This window comes from Cervus canadensis, chromosome 11, assembly GCF_019320065.1.
Source record: "Cervus canadensis isolate Bull #8, Minnesota chromosome 11, ASM1932006v1, whole genome shotgun sequence".
Taxonomy (NCBI): Eukaryota; Metazoa; Chordata; class Mammalia; order Artiodactyla; family Cervidae; genus Cervus; species Cervus canadensis.
In genome coordinates this window covers 56,991,192-57,016,227 of record NC_057396.1, presented here as the reverse complement: position 1 = coordinate 57,016,227, position 25,036 = coordinate 56,991,192, and the positions used below count along the sequence as shown (strand labels likewise).

Sequence of the window (25,036 nt, the reverse complement as noted above, 5' to 3'; positions counted from 1 at the left end):
CAGTTTACTCTGTTTCTGTAAAACCCTTTTTGTTAATGGATTTTTTATTCTTTACCTACATTGGTGAAATGATGAGAAGACTAATGAAAAAACAGCTTTATAGTGGTTTATAAAGTTGATCTTTTAAATTTTGCTGAAACTCTGAATACACTAAATGCTTCATATTTCTATTATAGTTATTACTCTTAAGTATAGTTTTAAAATTTGAATATAAATAAATATAGCACCTTAGGCAAAAATCATGGCCCATTCTAGATCCAGACTCTTTTGAAGTTTCTGTCTATTGGACTCAATGAGGGGTTACACACTTACCTTACTAGTCTTTTAGGAAATTGCCCAAGATGTAGTTTTTCTAAAAAACCTAAGTTTATTGTACTAAAGCATTTTTGTAACTATAAAACATCATTCATTTTTGGTACATGTTGGTTATCAATTTGGCTGGCCCCTTGTTTTCCCTTACTGCCCTTAAGCTAGAAATATGAGATAGAAGATAAAATGACAGCATTTTGTTTTTCTTTACTAAGCTTTTCTATCAGATTTGATACTGGAATGTTTGTTTTTCCAAATAATCCTCTGCTTTAGTGTTTTTATTGATAGTACAATTTCAGTTAGTTTAGGAATATATTATTGGAAATGGTCTGCTAAAGCAGTGCTGTTCAATAGAAATATAATGTGAGTCATATATATATTATTTAACCTGTTAAATTCAAAATATCTTTTCAACATGTAAATTAAGATATTTTATTCTTTTTTTGTACTATCTTCACAGTCCAGTGTATATTTTATACTTACATCTCAATTTGGACTAGTCATGTCTCAAGTACTTGATAGCCTTATGTAGCTTGTGGCTACTTTGTTGAATACTGTAGCTCTATAGTATTATATATAAAAATCATAACAGAAATGTGTATTTTTTGCATTCTTCATTGTTTTTCTGTACTATCCTGATAAAGGTAATCGCAGAGTATCCATGTGCTGCAAAATTGAAATCATGGTTTTTTCTGTTGCTCTGGTGCTGATGATATTGGTGCATGATTCGTAGACAAAAACAGAATTATGCCACCTGAGTATTTATCAGATATTATGTAGATATGCTTACAGGTATTGTGATGATAAGGAAATACTAATGGCCAACATAGTGGATGTGATATGTTCCTCAACACTTGTGGGCGAATCAAATTTATCAAATAAGTCATATTTCAAGTATACTGAGGAGCTTAATTTTATAAGAATTCCATAACAAATCTTGATACTTTTTATTTCTTTGAATAAAGTTGAGAACTCCTTCTCACATTCTTAGAATTTTTCTGGATAGGTATTTGTGTGAACAAATATGAATCTCTTTTTTCATGTATGTTTGCTTAAAGTTAGTATAGCTTTAAATTTCTTTGAAGAAAAAAGCTGAACATAAAAATACTGTTTTTTTAAATAGCTCTAGGATTCCATGCATTTTATTAATAAATGCTCTGTATATATGCAAATATAAAGAGAGGTTATTTCACTGAGTACCTTAAAGGTATACAGTTAAGTTTTCTAAAAGTCTCAATTACAGTTGATTTGTATTGGTTCAGATATTTAAAAATGTAAAATCAAGGTGATTTGTATAAAATACTGCTGCTACTGTACCTACTTTATAACAAAGTAGAGACCTTATTATGTGTCATGGACCTTCTTGTTCATGTATAGTTTAGGGAGAAAATCCTGTTTGTGAAACTTCTGAATAATTCACATTTTCTAAATTTTTAAAGAAACGAGCTAATTTTTATGCAATCTAACCTTCATGTAGATATTGGCTGGTGCCTGTTGTATTCTTTTACTCACTTAAATTTTTATTGACTTCTCTTTGTGACTTATGCATTTAAAGTATTGACATAAAATGTTAAACTGTTCTTTAAACAATACCTCTAGTTTCTTGGAGATGATAAATCCATCCATTGATTTCCTAATTTTATTATGTACACAGTCAATTGTAATCCAAGATTACAGCAAACAAGATGTTAATTTCTAGCCATAATCTATGTACATTTCAATTACAGAGCATGATTGTTATAGAAGCACAGAATAAAAAGGAATAACATTTGTGCTATCCTCACAGGAGCTGTCAATAAAAGATGTAATAGGGGATTTAGGAATCTGGAAATGGCCAACTAATTTATGTGAATCTATTTTATTTCAGCTAGAAAGACCAAGCTTTTTTTCGTCTGCACTGCATATTGCAGAGCACAGGCTGTCTATAGAAAACCAGGCGGCTGCATATGGATAGTCCCTTGATATCATTCACTTGCTGTGTAATCTTATTATGCAAAGTTCTAATCTTCACCTAGAATGAATGCCTCTGGGTCAGAATATAGTCATATCAGGGTTTTTGAGGTCATGTTTTGTGATCCTTAGCTTATTCTTCTAAGTAGGGCTGGGATTTGAAGGGTATTCCCTGGACGCCAGCAGATAGACAACAGAACCTGCTGCCTTTTTGGAAGACAAGACCAACATGAGGTCCCTGGTAGGATTAAACTTGATTTGTAGCTGTAGGATTTTTTAACAGATGTATTATTGGACAGGGAATAGGGGGCCACCAGCACAGCAAAATTGAATCACAACTGGCATTCTCAGGGAGTTTGCTGCCTGCTAAAATAGCAGCTGCATGTGGATTTGACTTCTTTCAGGTGAAGCGACTTCCAGTCATTTGGAAAGGATGGGATGAAAAGGAACCTTGGTGATAATTTTGATGTCTGCAAGATTTAGTACCAGTGTAATGGGATTATCGGTAACACCTTCACTGCAGAAAAAGCCACCTGGCGCTATAACTGGCAGCAACTGAGGACTAATCCTTTTCCATCTCTTGGATGTCATTCATGAAGCTCAAAGCGATTTCTTTCCTGCTAACTGTGATTAATTTTATAAACAACAACAGCAAAAAAATCAGGTGATCAAGGCAAAGAATATGCTTTTTTATTTAGAATATGTTGCCTTATTATAATCTATATGACTCATAAATTATGTAAGACATATATAGACTATAAATATGACTTAAAATTTATTAAAATATTAAGATAGAAAAGTTGATTCATAGTGTACTTTATGCTTTTTCCAATTTGGTGACATAATGTATTTGCTATTGGTAAAGACTTATATTTGAGATTAAATACTAATTTACATACGTTGGTGTTCTTTTAGATACAAGGCCATTATTAACAAATCCAACTGTGCATAGATATAAGGAAAGGGAGTAATTTGTCATATGTTTTACCTTTTTTTGTGACTGCTTCAATTCCTGCTGAATTAAATGTTTTTAGTGAATAAAATGCTTAATGATATTAAAATATATCAACATACTTTTGATAATTAAGGAAATGCTGGCTCAATTTGCTAATAGAAAAAGGGCTCTTTTGAAAGTATATGACCTTAGGTCTTAAGATCGTTTATATTAATACTGAAAGACTATTTTTTAAAATCAGAAATTCTTAGTGTTTTCCTTTAGCAGATGGGGATTTACTTGCTTTAGAATCATGTATTAGTTAATTGACTCTTTTTTTAAAGCATTTTATTTCAACCAAAAACTTTATCAAGTACTTTGTTTAGAGGTGTTAATTATTTTAATATTCTTCTCTTACACGGTTCAGAATAAACTGAGAGAAAATGAAGTGAAATTATCCCATCAGTCACCCAAACAGTATGCAACATAACTGCCAAGACTAGAAAAGATAATTAGTGTTGTCAGTGTTATGATCCTGGAGTACTTACTTTTAAAATATTTATTCACAGCACTTGATTTTTATCTTATGGTAGTTTTTGATTTAGTAGTTTCATATTGTGAAAAAATGGATTATAAAACCTTAATTTTAATGTTTTCAAACTTAAAGTCTTAAGTAAATGTAGGTAACTAAAATGTTTTGAAATTATAAGAATAACTGAAATATAGTCATCCATTTTACATAAAATATTGATATGCTTATAGCCTCTGTTAACATATAGTACACTTTACTTTTCTCTATATGAGGTCTTTGTCTAAAAAATCAATAATAAACTTTAATAAATTTATATAGTGATCATTGGTCAAACCTACCTAACAGACTTGTCATTCTAATGAATTTTAACTGGTTCTAAGCTCTTGTGTCCCAAAATGTGTTTCTTCATTTGTTTTCACATTTAAAATGAATGAATGAGAAAGCTTAATAATATTTCTACTGAACTGCATTGTGGTAGTTTATAAAGGACTTTTATAGTCTTCTATTTGTGTTTTTACTATTTGAAAAGCTGTTTATGTAAAATTATATTACACTGAAAAGACCTGTTCATGAAATAAGTGAACTAAAATCTTTTTCTTATCATCATAATATAATTATTTGTATTTTAAATATACAGTATTTGACTTATGTGTAATTTCAAATTATTTTGTCAGGTAGTGTATTTCTCAGGGTAACTTTCTATGGTAGTTAATAGTATTACATAATTATTTCAAAAGCATAGCTTTCCTTTGAAAATAAAATTTATCTAAAAATTTTATTGAACATTTTCACTGTTTACTTTTCTGCTTTTTATTCGACTGTTTACTGAGTGGCATTTGAGAGTTAGTGTTTTTTTACTTCCCTGTTCTAGACATTATTTTTATTTGATTAGAAATGATTATCTCCTTTGGAAAGTCCCAAATAACCTCACTTAATTAAATTCATTGTAAGCATAGATGATATTTTCAGTAATATACATTTTTTCAAACAGGTATGGATTACTTGAATTTAATACCTGATTGATTATAAGAAACTTGACTCATTGTTAAAAGCTACAACTAATAATTTATTGTACAAGTAACTCATAATGATGTCAATGAAAGTTAAGGAAGTTATTTTGGAGATAAGAAAAGGGGATGTAGGATGGGAGAAATGAAGAAAATTTTACTAATTAAGTCAGTTGTAATAAAAGAACAAGATGGAAAATCTTAGGACTTCTTGATTATTTAAGAGATGATGAACGTTTTTTCTTTATTGGTAATGTGTGAGCCTTAGTATTTTCTCCAAAGAACCATGTATGACCTGTAGGCTGGTACACAACAGCTAGCCTATAATAATGCTAAATGATATTTCTTCCATTTGAATGAATATCCTTCAACTATTGTTTGTACAACTTGTATATTGTTCTGAAATAGATGAGTTATATAGCCAATGGGGAATTGTTGGTGAATGAATGGGGTGGTTTTGGTATTTAACTGTTTGGAGGCTGGTACTTGATTGTATTAAAAGTGTCAACTACTTAATGCTTTATAAACATAAAATGAGTTTTGATTTTATGTGTGTGTGTGTATATACATAAAGAGTGAATTTCAGAAAATAATATTGGATTTTTCAAATCATTGAAATGTTAGCATTATAAAGTTTGATGATGAAAATTTATAGAATTATCCCAAAGGTAGCAATTAGTTTAAAAATAATGAATGGTTAAATTTTGTCAAGTTTCTGAAAATGGTGAGTATGTCTCAGTGGTTTCAAATGAAGCGCAGAGTCCTTTACTGGATTTTCTGGGAGCTTATTAAAACTACTAATTCTGCAGCCTTGCTCCCACAAATTCTTATTCATTAGCTCCATGATGGGAGCCTGGAAGTTTGGAATTTGTTTTTTTAAGTTTGGGTTTTAAATGAGGTTCTTGAATTATTTTGATGCTGCAGTCATATTTAAAGCAGTTTCCACTGCTTTAAACCTTAAAGTGATGTTACTTATTTCCTCTGAGGATGAATCAAAATAAATAGATTTAAATAGAATCTTCATTGATTACGGGGATAAGTGTTCCTTGAGTTTGCAGTTCTAGAAAATAAAATATACCCTGTGCACAAGTCTTAAAGTAGATTTGACATTATAGATTTGAACAATTGGTGAGCAGCCCTGAAGGTGACTTCGCATTGGCAGGAATTTGAGTTACTCTGATGGAGAGGCTGCTGTGTGAGTGAATTATTTAGCTGTAGAACAGGGTACACCACTCAGCTTCTGTGTCTCAATGAGTCTGTTGTTCTCTCCTTGTCACAGTGACTTCCATTCAGAGTCTTGAAATGGACATATGTCTTTCAGCTACTTTATCTTTATGTGTGTGTGTGTATATATATATATATATATATATATATATATATATATATATACAAACATGTATAATTATATGCTAAAAGTGTATTTTGCATAGATATCTTTGAACTTTAGAAATCATAGAGGTGTCAGGAATGTTTAAGTCTGCTGTTTTTTTCTTGTCCAAATGAAGGTAAATGTAGCAAAACTCTTTAATGTTGCGATTTGTCTTCTTCACATCTACTCTTTCCTCACCTTTTCCTTAAGGTGAATCTTTCTTTAAATGCTAATATATTCACTAACTGTTCTGTTTATCAAAAAAAAAGTACATTAATCACTTCTTTGACTGGTTATACTTTAAAATGAATGCATTTCTGTAAACTGATAGTCTCAATTAACCCTGACACTTTACTTTTTTTTCTTTTTCTGAAACAGAATGCTTTCTCTTTTCAAAGGAATTCAACACCTGAACAATTAGGTGGATATTTTTTTTGTGGCTTTGGGTATTCTGAAATACCCATAAAGGCTTCTTCAATGCTTAGACATAAATCAAGGTCTTAGACTTGTACCCCTATTCCCTGAAACTTCTAAGGATGGAGAAATGTCTGCTTCTTTTTCATCTTCTGGAGTTCATTCTGCTCCATCTTTTTAGCTAGTTTGAGATATATATTTGCATATACACTTTATTTCCCAGGGAGGAATATGGGAGTGGGTTGTCATTTCCTTCTCCAGGGGATCTTCCCAACCTAGGGATCGAACCAGTGTCTCTTGCATTGCAGGTGGATTCTTTACTGACTGAGCCACCAGGGAAGCCCCCTTTAGCTAGTTTTAACCAGTCCAACCTCTCTCCCATGCCTATTTTATAGTTTCCAATAAATTTCTTTGATTTTTATTGAGAGGCATATAGTGTAGTAGTGGATTTTAGAACCCAGCCTCCTCATTTTGAATTCTGGCTCTGCTGTGTATGAGCTGTGTGATTTTGAATAGTTTGTTCTCTTTTCTGTCCCTCAGATACTTAAGTTCTCATAGTTATTGTAAGAATTAAATGAGCTAATATATGTAGTTAGAACAGTGCTTGTTCAGAACAGAACGTGTTCTTGCATGTATTTAAATATTTGTGGCTGTTGTTATTTTGGTTGGTATTTGAGGAAAGAAGCCATTGTAGCCTACATCTAACATAATGTTTTCTAACTTTATGTTACAGGAAGAAGGCATTTTTAAGTCTATAATGCAGATATCTGTTTAAAGTAGACAACAACTTTGCTTTTTTATGTCAGCATTATGTGAAGTTTTGCTGTATTTTAATCAGAAGTCTCTTAAAGCTTTTCTGAAAGAAGTATCCTCATATCTTTTCCTGTATTATGTGACACAGTCACAATTTTAAATTTTCCTTTTTTTTTTTCCCCCTAGCTGTTCTAGTAATTCTCTGTTAGAGTACATAGGCTCCCCACTAAAGGAATTGGTTCTCTACATTAATAACTCAGTTTTTAATTGAAGTATAGTTAATTTACCATGTGTTGTATAGCAAAGTGATTCATTTATATATACATATTTTCTTAGATTCTTTTCCATTATAGGTTACTGTAAGATACTGAATATAGTTATCTGCTGTATGATAGGTTCTGGTTTACCTGTTTTATATATAGTCGTGTGTATATGTCAATCCAAAACTCCTAATTTATCTAACTCAGTTTTTTTTTTTTTCATGTAAATATGATAGGGAATAAAAAGCAACAAATTCTATTTCCTAGGAGACTAAAATTCTGTATTCCAAAGCTCCCCAACTTTTTTCATAGCACACATGAAATATGGCAATATTTATACATTTATACAGCACCCAGTAATAAATGACTAGCTGAGCAAAGCTGCTCAAGGATAAATGTGCCCATTGGCCATCCTGGGAGCTTACAGCAGTAGTTTTCAAATTTTGCTTCATAATCACCTGGAGAACTTGTTAAAACACAAATTGCTGAACAGTACTCCAAGAATTTCTGATTACATAAATCTCGAGTTTGGCCCAAGAATTTGCAGTTCAAACAAGTTGCTTTGATGCCCCTCCTGCTGATCTGGGGACCATACTTTGATAACTACTAGTTTAGTGTGTTGGTATTGATGTGGTAGGTAGAATAATTGAATCCCTCACTCTGAGATATCCATGTCCTAATCAACCTAATTATGGTATGGATGTGTCTGATTGTTCATAATTAGATTTAGGTTATACATTTTTGGCAAGAATAGTACAATGATGATAAGATTGTCAGGAAGCTCCATATCAGTTTTTACCTTTATGTGTGCAGCTAAATTGGATCATATAGTTAAGGTAATATTTACTTGATCTCTCCATGTAAAGGTATTCTGTTCCTTTGTAAATAATAAGTTATGTACTTTAATATTTTGTACCTATCCTGTTTACCAACAACCTTTTACTCAGTATTTTTAAAATTGAACTACAGCTGATTTATAATGTTGTGCGTGTTCCTTGTGTACATAAAGTGATTCAGTTATCTATCCTTATTCAGATTCTGTTCCATTATGGTTTATTATATGATACTGAATGTAGTTCCTTTTGCTATACAGTAGAGCCTTGTTGTTTATCTGTTTTACATAAAGTAGGGTGTATCTTTTAGTCCAAAGCTCCTAATTTATCCTTCCCACCTTTTCCCCTTTGGTAACCATTAGCTGGTTTTCTATGTCTGTGTCTATTTCTATTTTGTAAATAAGTTCATCTCTATCATTTTTTTTAAGATTCCACATATAAGTAATATCATATGGTATTTGTCTTTCTCTTCCTGACTTACTTTACTTATAATATATAGGTCCATCTCTGTTGCTGCAAATGACAATGTTTCATTCTTTTTTATGGCTGAGTAATATTCCATTGTATATATGTACCACATTTTTATCCATTCATCTGTTGATGAACACTTAGGTTGCTTCCATGTCTTGTTTATTGTAAATATTGCTGCTATGAACTTTGGGATGCGTGTATCTTTCTGAATAAGAGTTTACTCTGTATACATGCCCAGGAGTGGAATTGCAGTCACTCAGTCATGTCCAACTCTTTCCAATCCCATGGACTTCAGCATGCCAGACTTCCCTGTCCTTCACCATCTCCCGGAGCTTGCTTAAACTCATGTCCATTGAGTTGGTGATGCCATCCAACCATCTCGTCCTCTGTTGTCCCCTTTTCCTCCTGCCTTCAGTCTTTCCCAGCATGAGGGTCTTTTCCAGTGAACTGACTCTTTGCGTCAGGTGGCCAAAATATTGGAGCTTCAGCCTCAGCATCAGTCCCTCCAGTGAATATTCAGGATTGATTTCCTTTAGTATTGACTGGTTTGATCTTGCAGTCTAAGGGACTCTCAAGAGTTTTCTCCCAACACTACATTTCAAAATCATTATTCCTCGGCACTCAGCCAACCATATCAGTTCAGTTCAGTCGCTCAGTCGTGTCTGACTCTTTGCGACCCCATGAACTGCAGCACACCAGGCCTCCCTGTCCATCACCAACTCCCAGAGTCCACCCAAACCCATGTCCATTGACGGTGATGCCATCCAACTATCTCATCCTCTGTCATCCCCTTCTCCTCCTGCCCTCAATCTTTCCCAGTGTCAGGGTCTTTTCAAATGAGTCAACTCTTCGCATGAGGTGGCCAAAGTACTGGATTTTCAGCTTCAGCATCAGTCCTTCCAATGAACACCCAGGACTGATCTCCTTTAGGATGGACTGGTTGGATCTCCTTGCAGTCCAAGGGAATCCCAAGAGTCTTCTCCAACACCACAGTTCAAAAGCATCAATTCTTCGGTGCTCAGCTTTCTTTATAGTCCAACTCTCACATCCATACATGACCACTGGAAAAACCATAGCCTTGACTAGGACCTTTGTTGATACAGTAATGTCTCTGCTTTTTAACATGCTGTCTAGGTTGGTCATAACTTTCCTTCCAAGGAATAAGCGTCTTTTAATTTCATGGCTGCAGTCACCATCTGCAGTAATTTTGGAGCCCAGAAAAATAAAGTCAGCCACTGTGTCCACTGTTTCCCCATCTATTTGCCATGAAGTGATGGGACTGGATGCCATGATCTTAGTTTTCTGAATGTTGAGCTTTAAGCCAACTTTTTCACTCTCTTTCACTTGCATCAAGAGGCTCTTTAGTTCTTCACTTTCTGCCATAAGGGTGGTGTCATCTGCATATCTGAGGTTATTGATATTTCTCCGGGCAACCTTGATTCCAGCTTGTGCTTCCTCCAGCCCAGCGTTTCTCATGATGTACCCTGCATATAAGGTGACTCTATTTTTAGTTTTTTAAGGAACTTACGTACTATTCTCCATAGTGGCTGTACCAACTTACATTCCCACCAATGATGTAGGAGGGTCCCATTTTTCTACACTCTTTCCAGCATTTATTATTTGTAGACTTTGTAATGATGGCCATTTTGACTGGTGTGAGGTGATACGTCATTGTAGTTTTGATTTTTATTTCTCTAATAATTAGCGATGTTGAACATACTTTCATGTGCCTGTTGGACATCTGTCTGTCTTCTTTGGAGAAATGTCTATTTAAGTCCTCTGCCCGTTATTTGATTGGGTCATTTGTTTGTTTTTATTATGAGCTATATGAGCTCTTTGTATATAATTTGGAAATTAATCCCTTGTAGGTAACATCATTTGCAAATATTTTCTCCCGTTCTGTAGGTTATCTTTTTTTATGGTTTTCTTTGCTGTGCAGTAACTTCAAGTTTAATTAGATTCCCCTTGTTTATTTTTTTTTTATTTCCATATTTCTAAGAGACAGATTTAAAAATTATTGCTGTCATTTATATCAGAGTATTCTGCCTATATTTTCTTCTAGGAGTTTTATAGTATCTGGTCTTACATTTAGATCTTTAATCCATTTTGAGTTTATTTTTGTGTATGTTGTTAAAGACCATTCTAAGTTCCTTCTTTTAAATGTAGTTGTCCAGTTTTTCCCAGCATCACTTATTTAAGAGACTGTCTTTTCTCTATCGTATATTCTTGCCTCCTTTGTTGAAAATTAATTGACCGTTGGTTTGGGGGTTTGTTTCTGGACTCTCTGTTTTGATCCATATGTCTGTTTTTGTGCCAGTCCCATGCTGTTTTAATCACTGTATCTTTATAGTGTTGTCTGAAGTCTGCCAGGGGTTGTGCCTCCAGCTTTGTTCTCTTTCCTCAGGAGTGCTCTGGCAATTCTGGGTCTTTGTAGTTACGTATAAATTCTAGGATTATTCTAGTTCTTTGAAAATGTCATAGGTAATCTGATAGGGATAACATGAAATCTATAGATTACTCTGAGTAGTATGGCCATTTTAGTAATACTAATTCTTATAATCCAAGGATATCATCGAGTTATTTTAAACATCTATTAATGGCCCTTGCCTGAATTGGTGTTCATTTCATTATTCCTGCTGTATTTATTAGCTGCTATTTTTTTTATTAAGAACTTTCCTTATCCCCAACACATACTTTTTTAAAAAAAAAAATGTATTGACTAGATCTCATTTTTATTCTACTATATTATTTATTACTGTTACTACTTTTTAAAATAATCTCAAACTTGGCCAGTAGGAGACTCCCCAAAGACTCCTATGCCTTTGGGGTGTCAGTGACCTTTGGTCAAAAGACATAGCCAGCCTAAGAAGAATACCCAAGGAAATAGCCAGGAAAATAACCCTTCCTTTCTCTCTCTGACTTCCTGCTGGGGTTCAGTCAAAGCTTGACTGAAGTGCCTTGATATAGTTCATATAGGTCCGTTTTCCAAGTGCAGAAAGCAGTATGGAGAAAGGTAGAGAGCAAATCCAAAGTGACAGGCAAGATATCTGGCACATGTATGCACATACAGAGTTATGGATCCTTTGAAATCACTGTGTTAGCCAGAGGTTTGAAACCCCTGTCTTAATCCTTTTAGCCAGTAGAGATATTGAACCCTAGCAGTGTGTGTGATTTTTTTATATCTGACATGAATTTGGGCTTCCCTGGTGGCTCAGACGGTATAGAATCTGCCTGCAATGCAGAGGGCCCAGGTTTTATCCCTGGTGGAGAAGATCCCCTGGAGAAGGGAATGGCTACCCACTCCAGTATTCTTGGCCTGGGGAATCCCTTGGACAGAGGAACCTGGGGGGCTACATCCATGGGGTCACAAAGAGTTGGATGTGACTGAGCTACTAACACTATGTGAATGTTACTTTCTACTCTTGATGTTTCTCTTAAATAAATTTGTGAGCTCTTAATCTCAGTTTCAGTATTTCTCAACAGTGCTCCTCTTTTAAAATATAAGACCAACTCGTCTTGATCCTCAGAGTCCTCTATAAATAGCTCCATAGCTCTTTCTATTTAAGAGACTAAGATCCAAAATTATTTCAGATACTTCAGCCTCCATTCAGTTGCTAGTATCTGTAAGGAAGAAATGATGTCTGTTAACTTTTTTCTTCTGATCACTGATTTACTTTAGTATTTTATGAGATAGTTTCTTCTCAAACATCATATTTGAAATTGGACATTTACTGAGTAATAATAAAAAAAGGGTTTATGGCCCCAAATACTTGTGAATGGAAGTTAACTACAGGACTTCTCAGAAGACCAGAACCATTGTATAGTTATAGCATCTTTGTATTTTTTTTAGTATGTTTTTTAGCCAAAAGCAAAATATATTGCACAATTCAAATTATATAAATTTTGGTAGATTTCTACTAATTTCCTCTCTAAATTTCACCTTATATCTGTATTATCAATGTCTTCTTGCCGAGTGCCTCATGTTTCCTTTTGTTTGATAATACATCCCCTCTGTAATATCAGATAAGCTCTTTTTTATTTTGTTTTTTAAATGTAATATCTATTTCACTACTTTTTAGGGTTTGTCTCATAGATCACACTTTCACAGCTAAGCCTTAGGACTTGCCCTTGTCGTTATTGCTTAGTTGCTAAGTCGGGCCCCTACTTTTCCCCTAATATTATAATGGGAGCAAAGTGGTATTTACACAACTTAGTTAACTTTACAAATAATATTCTGTTACTGTTACTCCTCTTAGATCTTTTTTGAATTAATTGAGCTTTAGTTATGGTGGTGGTGGTGGTTTGGTCGCTCAGTCGTGTCTAACTCCTGCGACTCCATGGACTGTAGCCTGCCGGCCTCCTCTGTCCATGGAATTTTCCAGACAAGAATACTGTAATGGGTTGCCATTTCCTTCGCCAGGGGATATCCCTGACCCAGGAATCGAACCGAAGCCTCCTGCACTGCAGTCAGAGTGCGAGAGAGCGAGTGCTGGACGGGGAGCGGGGGAGAAGATGGGGAAGTCCCAAGGTTCGGAGGGCGGGCAGAGGCGCCTGGCGACCGGGCACCGGGTCCAGAGCAGTGGACGACCGGCGGCCAGCCAGGCAGACCGGTCCAGGGCCGGCTCCCATCGAGGAGCCACGCACCGCCATGCGGTGCAGCTTGCGAGACGCGCCAGAGGCTCCGCGCTGTGCGGTCACTAAGCCGGGGCAGTCGTGGCCGGCGCCAGAGGCGAAGGCGCGTTCGGGTGGGGAGAGGGAGCTCGGCCACCCGGAACCCTCGGACCCACTCTCCGGTGATGTGGCGGGGAGGTCGGGAGGAAGAGAGACGCCAGAGACCGCCGCGGGGCGCCGGACAGGGTGCGCCACCCTGGCGACTGAGCGGGTGGTGGGCGGGGTGCCCGGCGGGGATGCAGGCGCAGAGGAGCAGACGGGGCGGGGGCAGGCAAGGAGCCGCCTTCGCTCCGGCCCCCTTTTTACGCCGCTCCCCACTTTCTCGCTCTCCTTTTCCCTTACACTGGAAAGACCACCGGACAGACCGCGGCCGCCGCCCCCCGCGTCCCTGTGCGGACAGAAGTCTCCCTCCTTTCCATCCCTCCCCTCGCTTTAGTTATGAAGTGTTTTTAAGTATCACTGTTTATTAACTTATTAAATTCTAAAAATCATTAGTTTTTAAAATGTCAGTTATTACTGTAAGCCAGATTCCTAAGATGGAATAGTTCATGTTACTTAAAAAATTTAACAAGAACACTTTTTCATATGTTACTGGTAGTTTCTTCTTTCAGTGAGTATGACATTAGTCTGTCTCCTTGTTGACCAAAAATCTCAGTGTTCTTCTGATCATTTTGAACCTTAATACCATTTTATTATACTAAAGATGTGGAAAATATAGGAGATTTGCGTTCAATATATATTCATTAATTCAGTCGAGCCCCATGGATTCAAAGATGAATAGTGCACAGTCGCTGCCCACCGACATAGAAGCAAATATAGTATGTAATAAAATATATAATAAGAGAAAGATACAAATAATATAGTGCGGTATTATAATCAGTGTTTGCTGAAATTAGGTAAGTGATACAAAGCATAGGTAACATTTGTTGGGGTGGCCCAGTGAAGACTTATTAGGGGAGATGACATAATCTATGTTTAGAAAGTAAAGTGAAGTCGCTCAGTCATGTCCGACTCTTTGCGACCCTGTGGACTTTAGCCTATCAGGCTCCTCCGTCCATGGGATTCTCCAGGCAAGAATACTGGAGTGGGTTGCCATTTCCTTCTATAGGGGATCTTCCCGACCCAGGAATCGAACCCCGGTCTCCTGAATTGGAGGCAGACGCTTTAACCTCTGAGCCACCAGGGAAGATATAATCTATGTTTAATAGGTGACTAAACACTAATAAGTAATAAAACACTGATAAATAATAGTCCTATCCTGTGGGTTCTAAAATCCTATTATTGCAATTTCCCTGGAAGTCCAGTGGTTAGGACTTTGTGCTTTCCCTGCCTAGGGCTTGGGCTCACTCCCTGGTCAGGGAACTAAGATCCTGCAAATCGCACGGTGCATCCAAAAGGAAAAAAAAAATCTATTTTATTTAAACATAAGATAGGCAGAAACTTAGACATTTGGAAATGGAACTTAATTATATAAGGTTATATAGTACATGCTAATCGCCAAGCAAATGACACAGTAACTAGCATTTATTGATCTATTTCACTACACACTCTTCATATCTGATTACAAGTAATCCTGACTTAACTCTCTGAGATAGTGATAGTAAGGCCATTTTACAGGTAAAGGCACTTGAGATTTACATAGGTAGAATAACGGGAACATCACACAGATAAAATGTGGTGGAGCCAGGGTATCTGCTTTGACAGATCAACTTTAGAGACAGTATTCTTAATCATTGAAAATGAACAATGGGAACCCAAATGAGAAGCAACAACTTGCCTGTTGAGAGCATTAAGTGTTCGTGGGCAGTTTAAGTAAACAAGGGTATGGTTGAGCAGTCAGTTTCTGTAGAAGCATCAAGGAAGATCAGGTTGGAATCTGAAGATGGGATGGAAGCTATTTGAAAAAGAATCCTGAAAGTGAGTAATATGTGATAGAAAACTACAGAGGTTGTGAGAGCAAGGGAGAAATATGGGAGTCAGTGTAACGTAATGGTTAGGTTCTTGAGTTTCTAGTTTTGTGATGTTTAGCATGTAAGCTAACTACACTTAGGTTCCTTATCTATAAAATGATAATAGTAATAATATCTGTCTCACAGAGATTAATTTGTAAAGCCTGACTTATATACCAAGCATTGAGCAAATGTTACGTGTTATTATTGTTGATGTGTTTTAGTAAATTTAATCTGATAACAGTGCCTAGAAGTCTAGGCCGAAGCATTAGGCCATTAGTTCAGAAATGCTTGAAACATAGCTGTAGCAGGTAAATACAAAAGAAGGGACAAATTCTAGGAATATTTTAGATGAGTAATATCAGTATGTCAAATATATATGGCTTTTTAAAATATATATGGTTCTTAATGGTGTTTAATAATCATGTGTTCATTGTTATAGTAGCAATTAATAACTGACAACTGAATGTAACTACAATTTACAAAGCCACTAGGACATGTTAATTGAATTTGATTCTTGAACCATTTTGTGAGATACTGTTATTTCCATTTTATTAAGGCCCATAGAGATGAAGTAATTCATTGAAGATCACACAAGTTAACAAAGGAAGTAATTTAAAACTTTCCTTTTCATACATATATTCTATTTTTTTCCTCTTTATAATCCTATTAGGTTATGACAAGAACTGATGTTCTATCACTGGCAATAATATGAAGAACTATTATTAATACTTGAAAGAGTTAATATCTTTTCTTAAGTATCGGCTTTGATATCAAGAAATAACCAGGGCATGAAAGGGGAGAGACAAGTTCAGAGTCTACTAGTTATCTAATTTATATTTAAACCCAGTAATATTTGAATATAATCTGTTTAGTAGATCAGAATATTAAGTGGCTATGATTTACCTTTAAAAAAAAATCTGTATGGCAAAAATGAAAGTAAACTTTTGATTTTCTGCACAAATTATATTAGGCATTTACTACCCTTTGGGTAATTGTAAAATATTTTACAGTAGAGTTATCTCTTAAATATTTTTAAATAGTATTGATCATGAAACTTTTTGAAATTTACCATCAGGCCAATGGTGGCAGAGTCTACATAGAACTATGCTTCGTGGTGTTCTGGGAAAAACCTTTCGACTTGTTGGCTATACTGTTCAGTACGGCTGCATAGCTCATTGTGCTTTTGAGTATGTTGGTGGTGTTCTCATGGTAAGTGCTCACATTCAAGAAAATAATCATATAAAACATGTTATTCTTTTAAATTGAAGGAAGAGTGTTTGTTTGCATTGGCACTGATGTAAAACAGAACTGTAACTTTAAATGTGGTCCTGTATTGTTTCTTTCAGGGGCACAAAAGCCCCTGTTAATCTAATGAAATATTAGTTTTTCCCATTATTGAGTACTACTTACTGTGTTCCAGGATGTGTTTGATATTTTATGTTTATTAACTTATTTAATCTTTTACACTCTGTGAGATACAAATTTTTGTTGTTTAGTTGCTAAGCTGTGTACAACTGTTTTGCGACCCCATGGACTGTAGCCCACCAGGCTCCTCCATCCATGGGATTTTCCAGGCAGGAATACTAGAGTGGGTTGCCATTTCCTTGTTCAGAGGATCTTCCTGACCCAGGGACTGAATCCGCATCTCCTGAGTTGCAAGCAAATTGTTTACCACTGAGCTACCAGGGAAGCCCCTGAACTACGTACTAGAAGTCTACTAATACTATGTACATGAGGAAGCTGAGGCTCAGAAAGCTCAAGTAACTTTCTACAAGTCCCACAATTCCAAGTAGACTTGGAATTTCAGCACAGATTTCTCTGATTTTCAAAAATCCTACTTTTTAACTACTGTGAAGAGTGTCAATAACTGTTACTAAAACAAATGATTTATTCTGCCTTGTGTCAAAATTAAAATGTTAAGGCTGTCCTTTTCCCAATGTATTTTCTTAATATTGCATCATAAATCTATCAACCATGACAGTACTCACCTTTTGTCATATAAATGAAATAATAATTTGGTTGATTGTTCAGTCTGAGTTTTGCTATTGGTGTTGCTGTGTTTACAGGTTTACCCTAAAGAGACTTATAGTCATATAATCTCAAGTTGGAATAATTCTAATAACTATATTTAGGCAAATAAATATATCTAACTGAAATTCCCCTTTGATTTTTTTTTTAATCTATACTGGTGCCTCCAGTAGACTACAGAGACAGCAAAAAACTTTCATTGTGGTCTTTTTTTCTGCCTGAGTAGGAAGTTTTGAGTAAAAAGTTTTATTTACATACAACTGAATTGGATGAAGACTGTTGTATGTAGATTTTTTAGATTACAATGATAATATACTATAGTTTTGAGGTATCAGTTCAGTTCAGTCACTCAGTTGTGTCCAACTCTTTGCAGCCACGTGGACTGCAGCACACCAGGCTACTCTGTCCATCACCAACTCCCTGTCCATATGTACCTCATACCTGTTTTGAGGTGTATATGAAGATTATTGTTTTAAGACACACTAATATGAAAGTTTTTAAAGTGCATCTCATTATGCCAGTATTTTTCAGTAGAAAATGTAACTTGCAGCCCCCCAAAATGAATAAGCTATTCTCTTGAAGAGAATGAAAGACATCAGTTAGTTGAAAATAGTATGATACCACTTGCTAAATTACTGTCATGGGCTTCTGGATGATATTTGGCCATAGCAAGAAGAAAAACATCATTCATTTGTTCATTCAACAAGTATGTGTTGAGTATCAACTTTATGCTAAGCACTGTTCGTGATCTTGTTTAGCAATTGGGAACTTAAGAGACAAAGTCACTGCTCTCAAAGCACTTAAATTTTACAAGATGGCCAAAATTTGGACCCAGAGGTAATGTTATTCATCTTTTATAATATAATACTAATAAACCATTTTAAATATATTTTGCCTGTGTTCCAGATTTGCTGGCTTCTCTATAGAGTTGAACTTCTCTTGGAGCTACCAGCTTTTTATAAATCATCCTCCAAGTTTAAAGAACACTTGCTTGATTTTCTTTTAAGCCTGATCAGATATTTATATTTTAAAAGGTTTTCAAGTTAAATTTAAAAATTACCTTTCTTTCAGTGTTCTGGACCATCCATGGAGCCTACAATTCAAAATTCAGATATTGTCTTTGCAGAAAATCTTAGTCGACATTTTTATGGTATCCAAAGGTAAATTTCTGTCACAAATATATTAAATTCATGGTGAAAACACACATACATATTGTGTCTTTTCTGCAGTTCCTTAACGTTAAAAGATTTGCCACTAAATCTTTTAAAATCCTCTTCTAAATGGTGTTTCCAATCCTTAAGATATTATTTATTCTACTTAACTCCTGGAGTGTTATTCTTCTGAATTGATGTCAAGTATTAGTCATTTAATGTATTTTCTAAAGGGAACCTCTTTGATTCCCTAAAATTTGGTGTCCATTAGTTTTTCATAATTCTTAAAAATAAATCTGTATTACATTTCATCTTCAGAAAATATAAATTTTACTCACTTGAGCTGTTGTTTATCTTATGGCATAAGTAGGTTTAGGTGTTCCTCTTTCATTATTGGCCTTTTCTATAGTGTATTTCACATTACTGGAAAATCACCAAGAACAGTGTAAAACTGTTTTTTGCATTTGCTGATCTTCCACCACCTTAGCTTCTGTAGATAGAAACTCTTCCTCAAGCATTATGGTCTAGCATGGGCCTTAGGTAATTCTTCAGATCTTTTCTCCCCAACAACTTCAGGATGCCTAATTGATAGATATGGGGGTAATAAAATAAAGTTTATATAACAGGTTATATTCTAGCTTCCTTTTCTTTTTACCTTATATCGAAATAACTTAGTACAGTCTTTGGATTAACTGGAGACCTAGGTTCACTACAACATGAAGACAAGCGAATGTTTTCCATGCTAATCACATGATTCACTCTAGTCTTTAAGCATCCTTAACAAGAAGCTGGATTCATTGGCTAAATAGTTTCTGAATGAATACTTCAATATTGTCTTTTTTTGGAGGGGATACTCTTTGCAGTCAGATGGGTAATATAAATAACTATATTTAGTAAATAAGTTGTTTTGAAAGTTTCATTTTGTATTCTGTTCATTCAGGGAACCCATTGGCTGGAAAGACAGCTCAAAATTTGGCATTTATGTGAGACATACAAAAGTAACTTTTACAACCAAGGTAGTCAGTTGGTAATTCTACTTTAAAAATATTACTATCCTGAATATTTTTTTCATTAATCTGTAGCACAGAACTCTGAGATTTCAGGCACATCTCTTACACCTGACAAGAGATACTCTTGCTAGCTGCCTGTTTCTAAAGACAGAATAGTCATCCATTTAGGGATGATAAAAGCCTGCATATCTGGTATCTAAAGCACATGGATTTTTCACTCCAGTGGACAGAACTCTCATGCCTGAGACAGTCATCCGTTATTACTGCTCACTCTTTGAACAGTCAGTGAGCACCTCATTTATAAGATGTGCTCTAGTCTATAGAGAATGTTGGGTTGAGTAAGAGGTTGATCCTTCATCTCAAAAGCTTATAATCTACTAGAATAATAAGGATGATTATAAATGATATAGGAAAATTTGAATCTTAATTCTGTTAAGTTTATTTTAAAATGCTATTTGAAAGAGTGGAGAGTTCTAGGTAATCTTTTTTGATCTAAGTTCTGTGCCTATAATATCTGGTTAGACCACTGGAAGTACAGTCTACAGTAATAATGCTTTCTATAAAAAAAAAAACTTTGACTAAATTATGATTTTTTTATGTTGCCATTCAAGTGCAGTTTGTTATGAGGGTCATATTGATTATTTTGTTGACAAACTTAAGCTGAATAAGACTCCCACAGAGAACATTTCTCTCCCCAAAGCTAGCCATAATCAACTTTGATAGTATGTTACATATGTTACAATATTTGCAAATTTCTTCATCTGAACAATTCTGCTGCCATAGTTGCATTTGGTTGGAAAGAGATGCTTTATCCTGTTTTCAAACAAGTGTAAGCCTTATATTGCACTCCAAATTACAGAGTTTAGTGTTTTAATAGCATACAGCTCTTATTAAGAGTAGCCTCAAGAAATGACTATTCTGGATACTGTTGTAATTTCTGTAAAATTTCTGATGAAGATGCTATCTTTACTTTCCTTACATACATATCTTTTCCTCTTTGATTTAGTTGTTAAGAAAAATTTTGTCATACTTTTCAAACTAAACCTTATTTTATTAGTTAATGATTGGCAGATAATAATCATAATTTCTTTTTTAACTTGACTACCAAAAAGTTTCAAACTCATTATAATACTTACATATAGCAATAACTAGGTTTCTAAGTTAACCATCATCCTTTATTTTTATGACTTTTGATTTTGATATATGCATCTTTTATCATAAGCAGCATCAAATTATTTTAAGAACCTGGTACAGACGATAAGTAAATATATTAAATCCCTTCGAGTGTGAGCAACAGAATTCACTTATTGCTCATTTCATGCAGAAAGAGTGTTGTATTCTTTTTGGTTGGGACATTAGTCCTATATTTTTGTCTCCTTCCTTTCCAATTTTAAGTATCTTACTTAGTCTTCTAAAACATGCAAATTGTTACTTATTCCATGAATCATCTCTTCCATATGTAACCCTATCCATGTTGGTTTTATATGTATGATATGCCAGTTTATTTTTTGTATCATATGTTTGGACAGCTTTTAGTATTTTTTCTGGCTAAGTCTTCTGATAATTTTTCTTCAAATGTAAGTCTTTTTGACTGTACTGTGAACTGTCTAGGTTTATATAATTTACATGCTGCAATTTCTCAGTTCTTTAAGCTCTAAGGAAACATAGATGATGTCTCTACCTTTGTATGTGCTGTAGAGTCAGTCAATGTTACAGGCAGGGCAGTAAAATTTGCTTGGTTAATCTGGTGATATTTACATGGATTGCTTTTTTATAGTTTTGATTCTAAAAATTTAGACACAAAAGTAACAAACTAAGTACAGTGTAAGAAGGTAATTCTCGTGGAATTGTCAAAAATTTTAGAATCTTCTAATAGTTTTTCCATCACTCTCGTTTTTGGATTCTGACCCATAAAGTTAGTCTTGAAGGTTCTCAAAGCTGGTAAATGTATGGGAGGGTTAGTATGTGAGAGGATAAAGGGTGTGGCTTTAAGTTGCTTTATAAAAGTATTGTAGCAGTGCCATGCATGTGTTTATGCTTAATAATAACACTGACTTTCTTTGACTTTTTCCCCTCAGAGGTGACATTGTGGTTGCAAAAAGCCCGAGTGATCCAAAATCAAATATTTGTAAAAGAGTAATTGGTTTGGAAGGAGACAAAATTCTCACCAGTAGTCCAGCAGGTTTCTTTAAAAGCCATAGTTATGTAAGTAACATTTCAATTATGTTATTCATTGGTATCACAGTTTATTAACATTAACTGAACACACTGACAAGTGAAAATAACTTTTATTTGTGTTTGAATATAAGTTGAAATGATGCATTCAGTAGAATATGTAAGTGTATGTTTGTATCACAAACAACATGGCTGTTATAATTTATATATTTTATTTTCTTTAAAGCCCCATTCAGACATCTCAGTATTAGTTGTTGAAGGCAGGATTCACCAGCGGTGTCAAAATACTGGGCAAAGTTTTGAGGGAAAATAGTAGATTTGCATAGTCTCAAAGTATCTCTCCCAGGGTTTTTTCCAAAGGGAGAAATAGTAACTTTGTGGAGGAGAAACCTGGCAGACACTACCTTAACTGAGTGATCAAGGTTAACTTCACCAATAATACAACATGTCAACATAATGTAGCCCCTGAATTGAAGCACTGAGAAGGGCACATCACTTTTGTGGTATTCTTGTAACAAGAAGTTATAGCCTCAGTCTAATCATAAGAAAACAACAGACAAACCGTAATTGAGGGTCATCGTGCAACATAACTGACCAGTACTCTTCAAAAATGTCAAAATCTTTAAAAAAGGAAAGTCAGGGATTGTCATAGATTGGAGGAGATGAAGGAGATGTGACAACTAAATGCAATCTGGAATTCTGGCGGTTTTTCCACTGGCTTGTTAATGAAAAATCTGGTAAAATCAGATGTAGTCTTATAGTTTAGTTTTTTTTTTTAATCCTATTTAAGTGTTCAGAATAGATATTTTGTATACCTTTGGTGTAGTCAACTTACCAACCCAGTTAGGAAAGAGCACATGCAGTAGAGTGGAAGAGTGAAGAGCAGATGTGATGTGTCAGCCGCCTTCACCAGTCACCTGACTGCCGAGACAGAGCTGGGGTGGGGCAGGGCAGAGAGGGCCTTCTGTTTACTCAGCATCTGCTGTTCTTTCTTTAATTATAAATTTATTTTCTACTTTTGTTTAAATTTTCTGTGTCACTATCAGTTTATTAATAGAACTGTTGTATCTATCAAGTAACTTTATCTTCATCCCCAATGTAAACATATAATTAGGAGTTGAATTGTCTTCATCATTGTAAATTTATTTTTACCTGTAATAGCCTCTGTTGCCCTATTAAGTAAGTTTGATCAATAGACTATTAAATAATCAATTTATTGTTTATTTACCTTCCTTAATAGACTATGGTTCAGCTGTGCAAATGTTTATTACACTTTTGATGTTTGTTACTACAGTGCTAAACACCCTAGGAATCAATAGCTGATGGTGATCCTAATGTTTAAAGTTGAGAATGTAGTATCAGGTAACATATCAGTATTTTTCTGTGGTCTTCATCATGGATACGTATCCTTTTGTTTTTCAAATATGTTAGTTATTTACATAATTATTTCACCATCACATGACTGTTATCCTTTCATGAGGCAGTCTAGTCACTTCTGAGTTGCTTTAGCAACAAGCATATACTTGAGGCCAGAATTCAGTTCAGTTCAGTCGCTCAGTCCCATCCAACTGTTTGCAACCCCATGGACTGCAGCATGCCAGGCTTCCCTGTCCATCACCAACTCCCGAAGCTTGCTCAAACTTGTATCCATCGAGTCAGTGATGCCATCCAGCCATCTTATCCTCTGTCATCCTCTTCTCCTGCCTTCAATCTTTCCCAGCATCTGAGACCAGAATTATTAACAGACAAATGACAAAACATATAAATGATAACAAAACATATAAATTTCTGAGTCCTTGTGTGCAATTGTACTTTGCACAGTGTGCACACCACTGTTGTTGTTTTCTTCTGAAATTATTAGAAGAGGAATGTTAGGATGAAAGGATTTAGATAAAATCTCTGCTAAGTAATCAGAAAAAATAACCAGGGTATTATAAGATGTATTTTTTTTATATATGTATAAATATTCTATTCAAGGAAAACATCCTTTGGATTTTTATGTTTGATGAGAGGATAAGTTAGGGAACACTGCTGTTTTGTTCTAGATATATTCAGTTGACTTTGGTGTGCATGTTATAAATGTTCAATTATTACAATTATAATAATTTTGGTCAACACTTACCCTGTATTTACTTTGTACCAGAATAAGTACAGGGTAAGTGTTGAAACTCTCTCAAGGATTAGTTTATTTAATCATCACGACAGTAACCCAGTAAAGGTAGTTAGTAGTAGCATTTAACATATGGGAAAACTGAACAACAGGGAGGTTAAATAAATTGCTCAAACAGTAAGAGAAACAGTTGGAATTCAAACACAGATAGGCTGGCTCTATTCAAAAATTTTTATTTTTTACTATGCCAGTACTACTTCTCCCAAAGTATCCTCCACTTCCTATTCTTATTTTTGCTTCTATCTCCTCAAATTGTACTTCCCTTACAATGTATTTGTCTTAAACATTTTAAAAAAGAAAGGCAGCTATTTCTGATCAGGGCTAGTATTAGTTATAAAAGACAAGCCGGTGATTTTTGAAGGCTTCCCACCTCCACCAGTTTTTCTAAGCTGTTTTTTAAACCATGAGAATTGTGTAGCTATTACTGAACTACTTTAGCAGATGTGTTCCATTAATCAAGGTGATTTATAACAAAAATTCATCCAAGTTTGGAGCACTCTGAAGAGATATCCAAAATGTTTGCAATCTGCCCCTCTAGAATGATCCCTTTTCCAGCTATCTCAGAAGCAGACTGGTGCTGTATTTTATGAAAGGGGTTTCTTTCCCATATCTGTGCACCTTTTCAGAAAAATATTTGTTGTTTATAAGTTATGAAGACAATACTATTCAGATCTTGATTGAGCTGCATAATAAGGATGATGTATATTAAATATATTTTGAATTTCAGGCAAAAAAAAAAAAAACACATTCTTTTAAGTAGGTGCTTCAGAAAGCAAAACACTAAAATTTTCATTTGGAACCTAAAATATAGAGTTTAGCCTATGAAAGAATTAGCATTGTTTTTAAGTTGGAGAAAAAGAACATAAACAGTTAAATGATGTGAAGCCATCTTACTCATTCCAGAGTTCCAAAAGTCCATATGGCAAGCATTAAAGATGATTTATTTTTTACATTAAGCATTTGGAAACTAAGCAGTCCCTATCAAGGTGTTACTGCAATGGTTTTGCTTTTTTTCCTGATATTGAGGCTAGTAATTTTTTCCCTTGA

General features: G+C 34.8%; 1 protein-coding gene across 8 annotated transcripts in view; it reads left to right on the top strand.

Annotated features, from left to right (window-relative positions):
* The window catches only part of IMMP1L (inner mitochondrial membrane peptidase subunit 1), a 73,129-nt gene that overhangs the window by 27,349 nt on the left and 20,744 nt on the right, over positions 1 to 25,036 (top strand). For 7 of the 8 annotated variants that reach the window (XM_043481552.1, XM_043481553.1, XM_043481556.1 and 4 more), the window contains 3 exons: positions 16,531 to 16,664; positions 18,555 to 18,643; positions 21,723 to 21,849. In XM_043481552.1, coding sequence (XP_043337487.1) covers positions 16,531 to 16,664; positions 18,555 to 18,643; positions 21,723 to 21,849 — 350 coding nt within the window. Of the gene's footprint in view, positions 1 to 2,663; positions 2,924 to 16,530; positions 16,665 to 18,554; positions 18,644 to 21,722; positions 21,850 to 25,036 lie in introns of all 8 variants that reach the window. The other variant, XM_043481557.1, reaches the window with a different exon arrangement.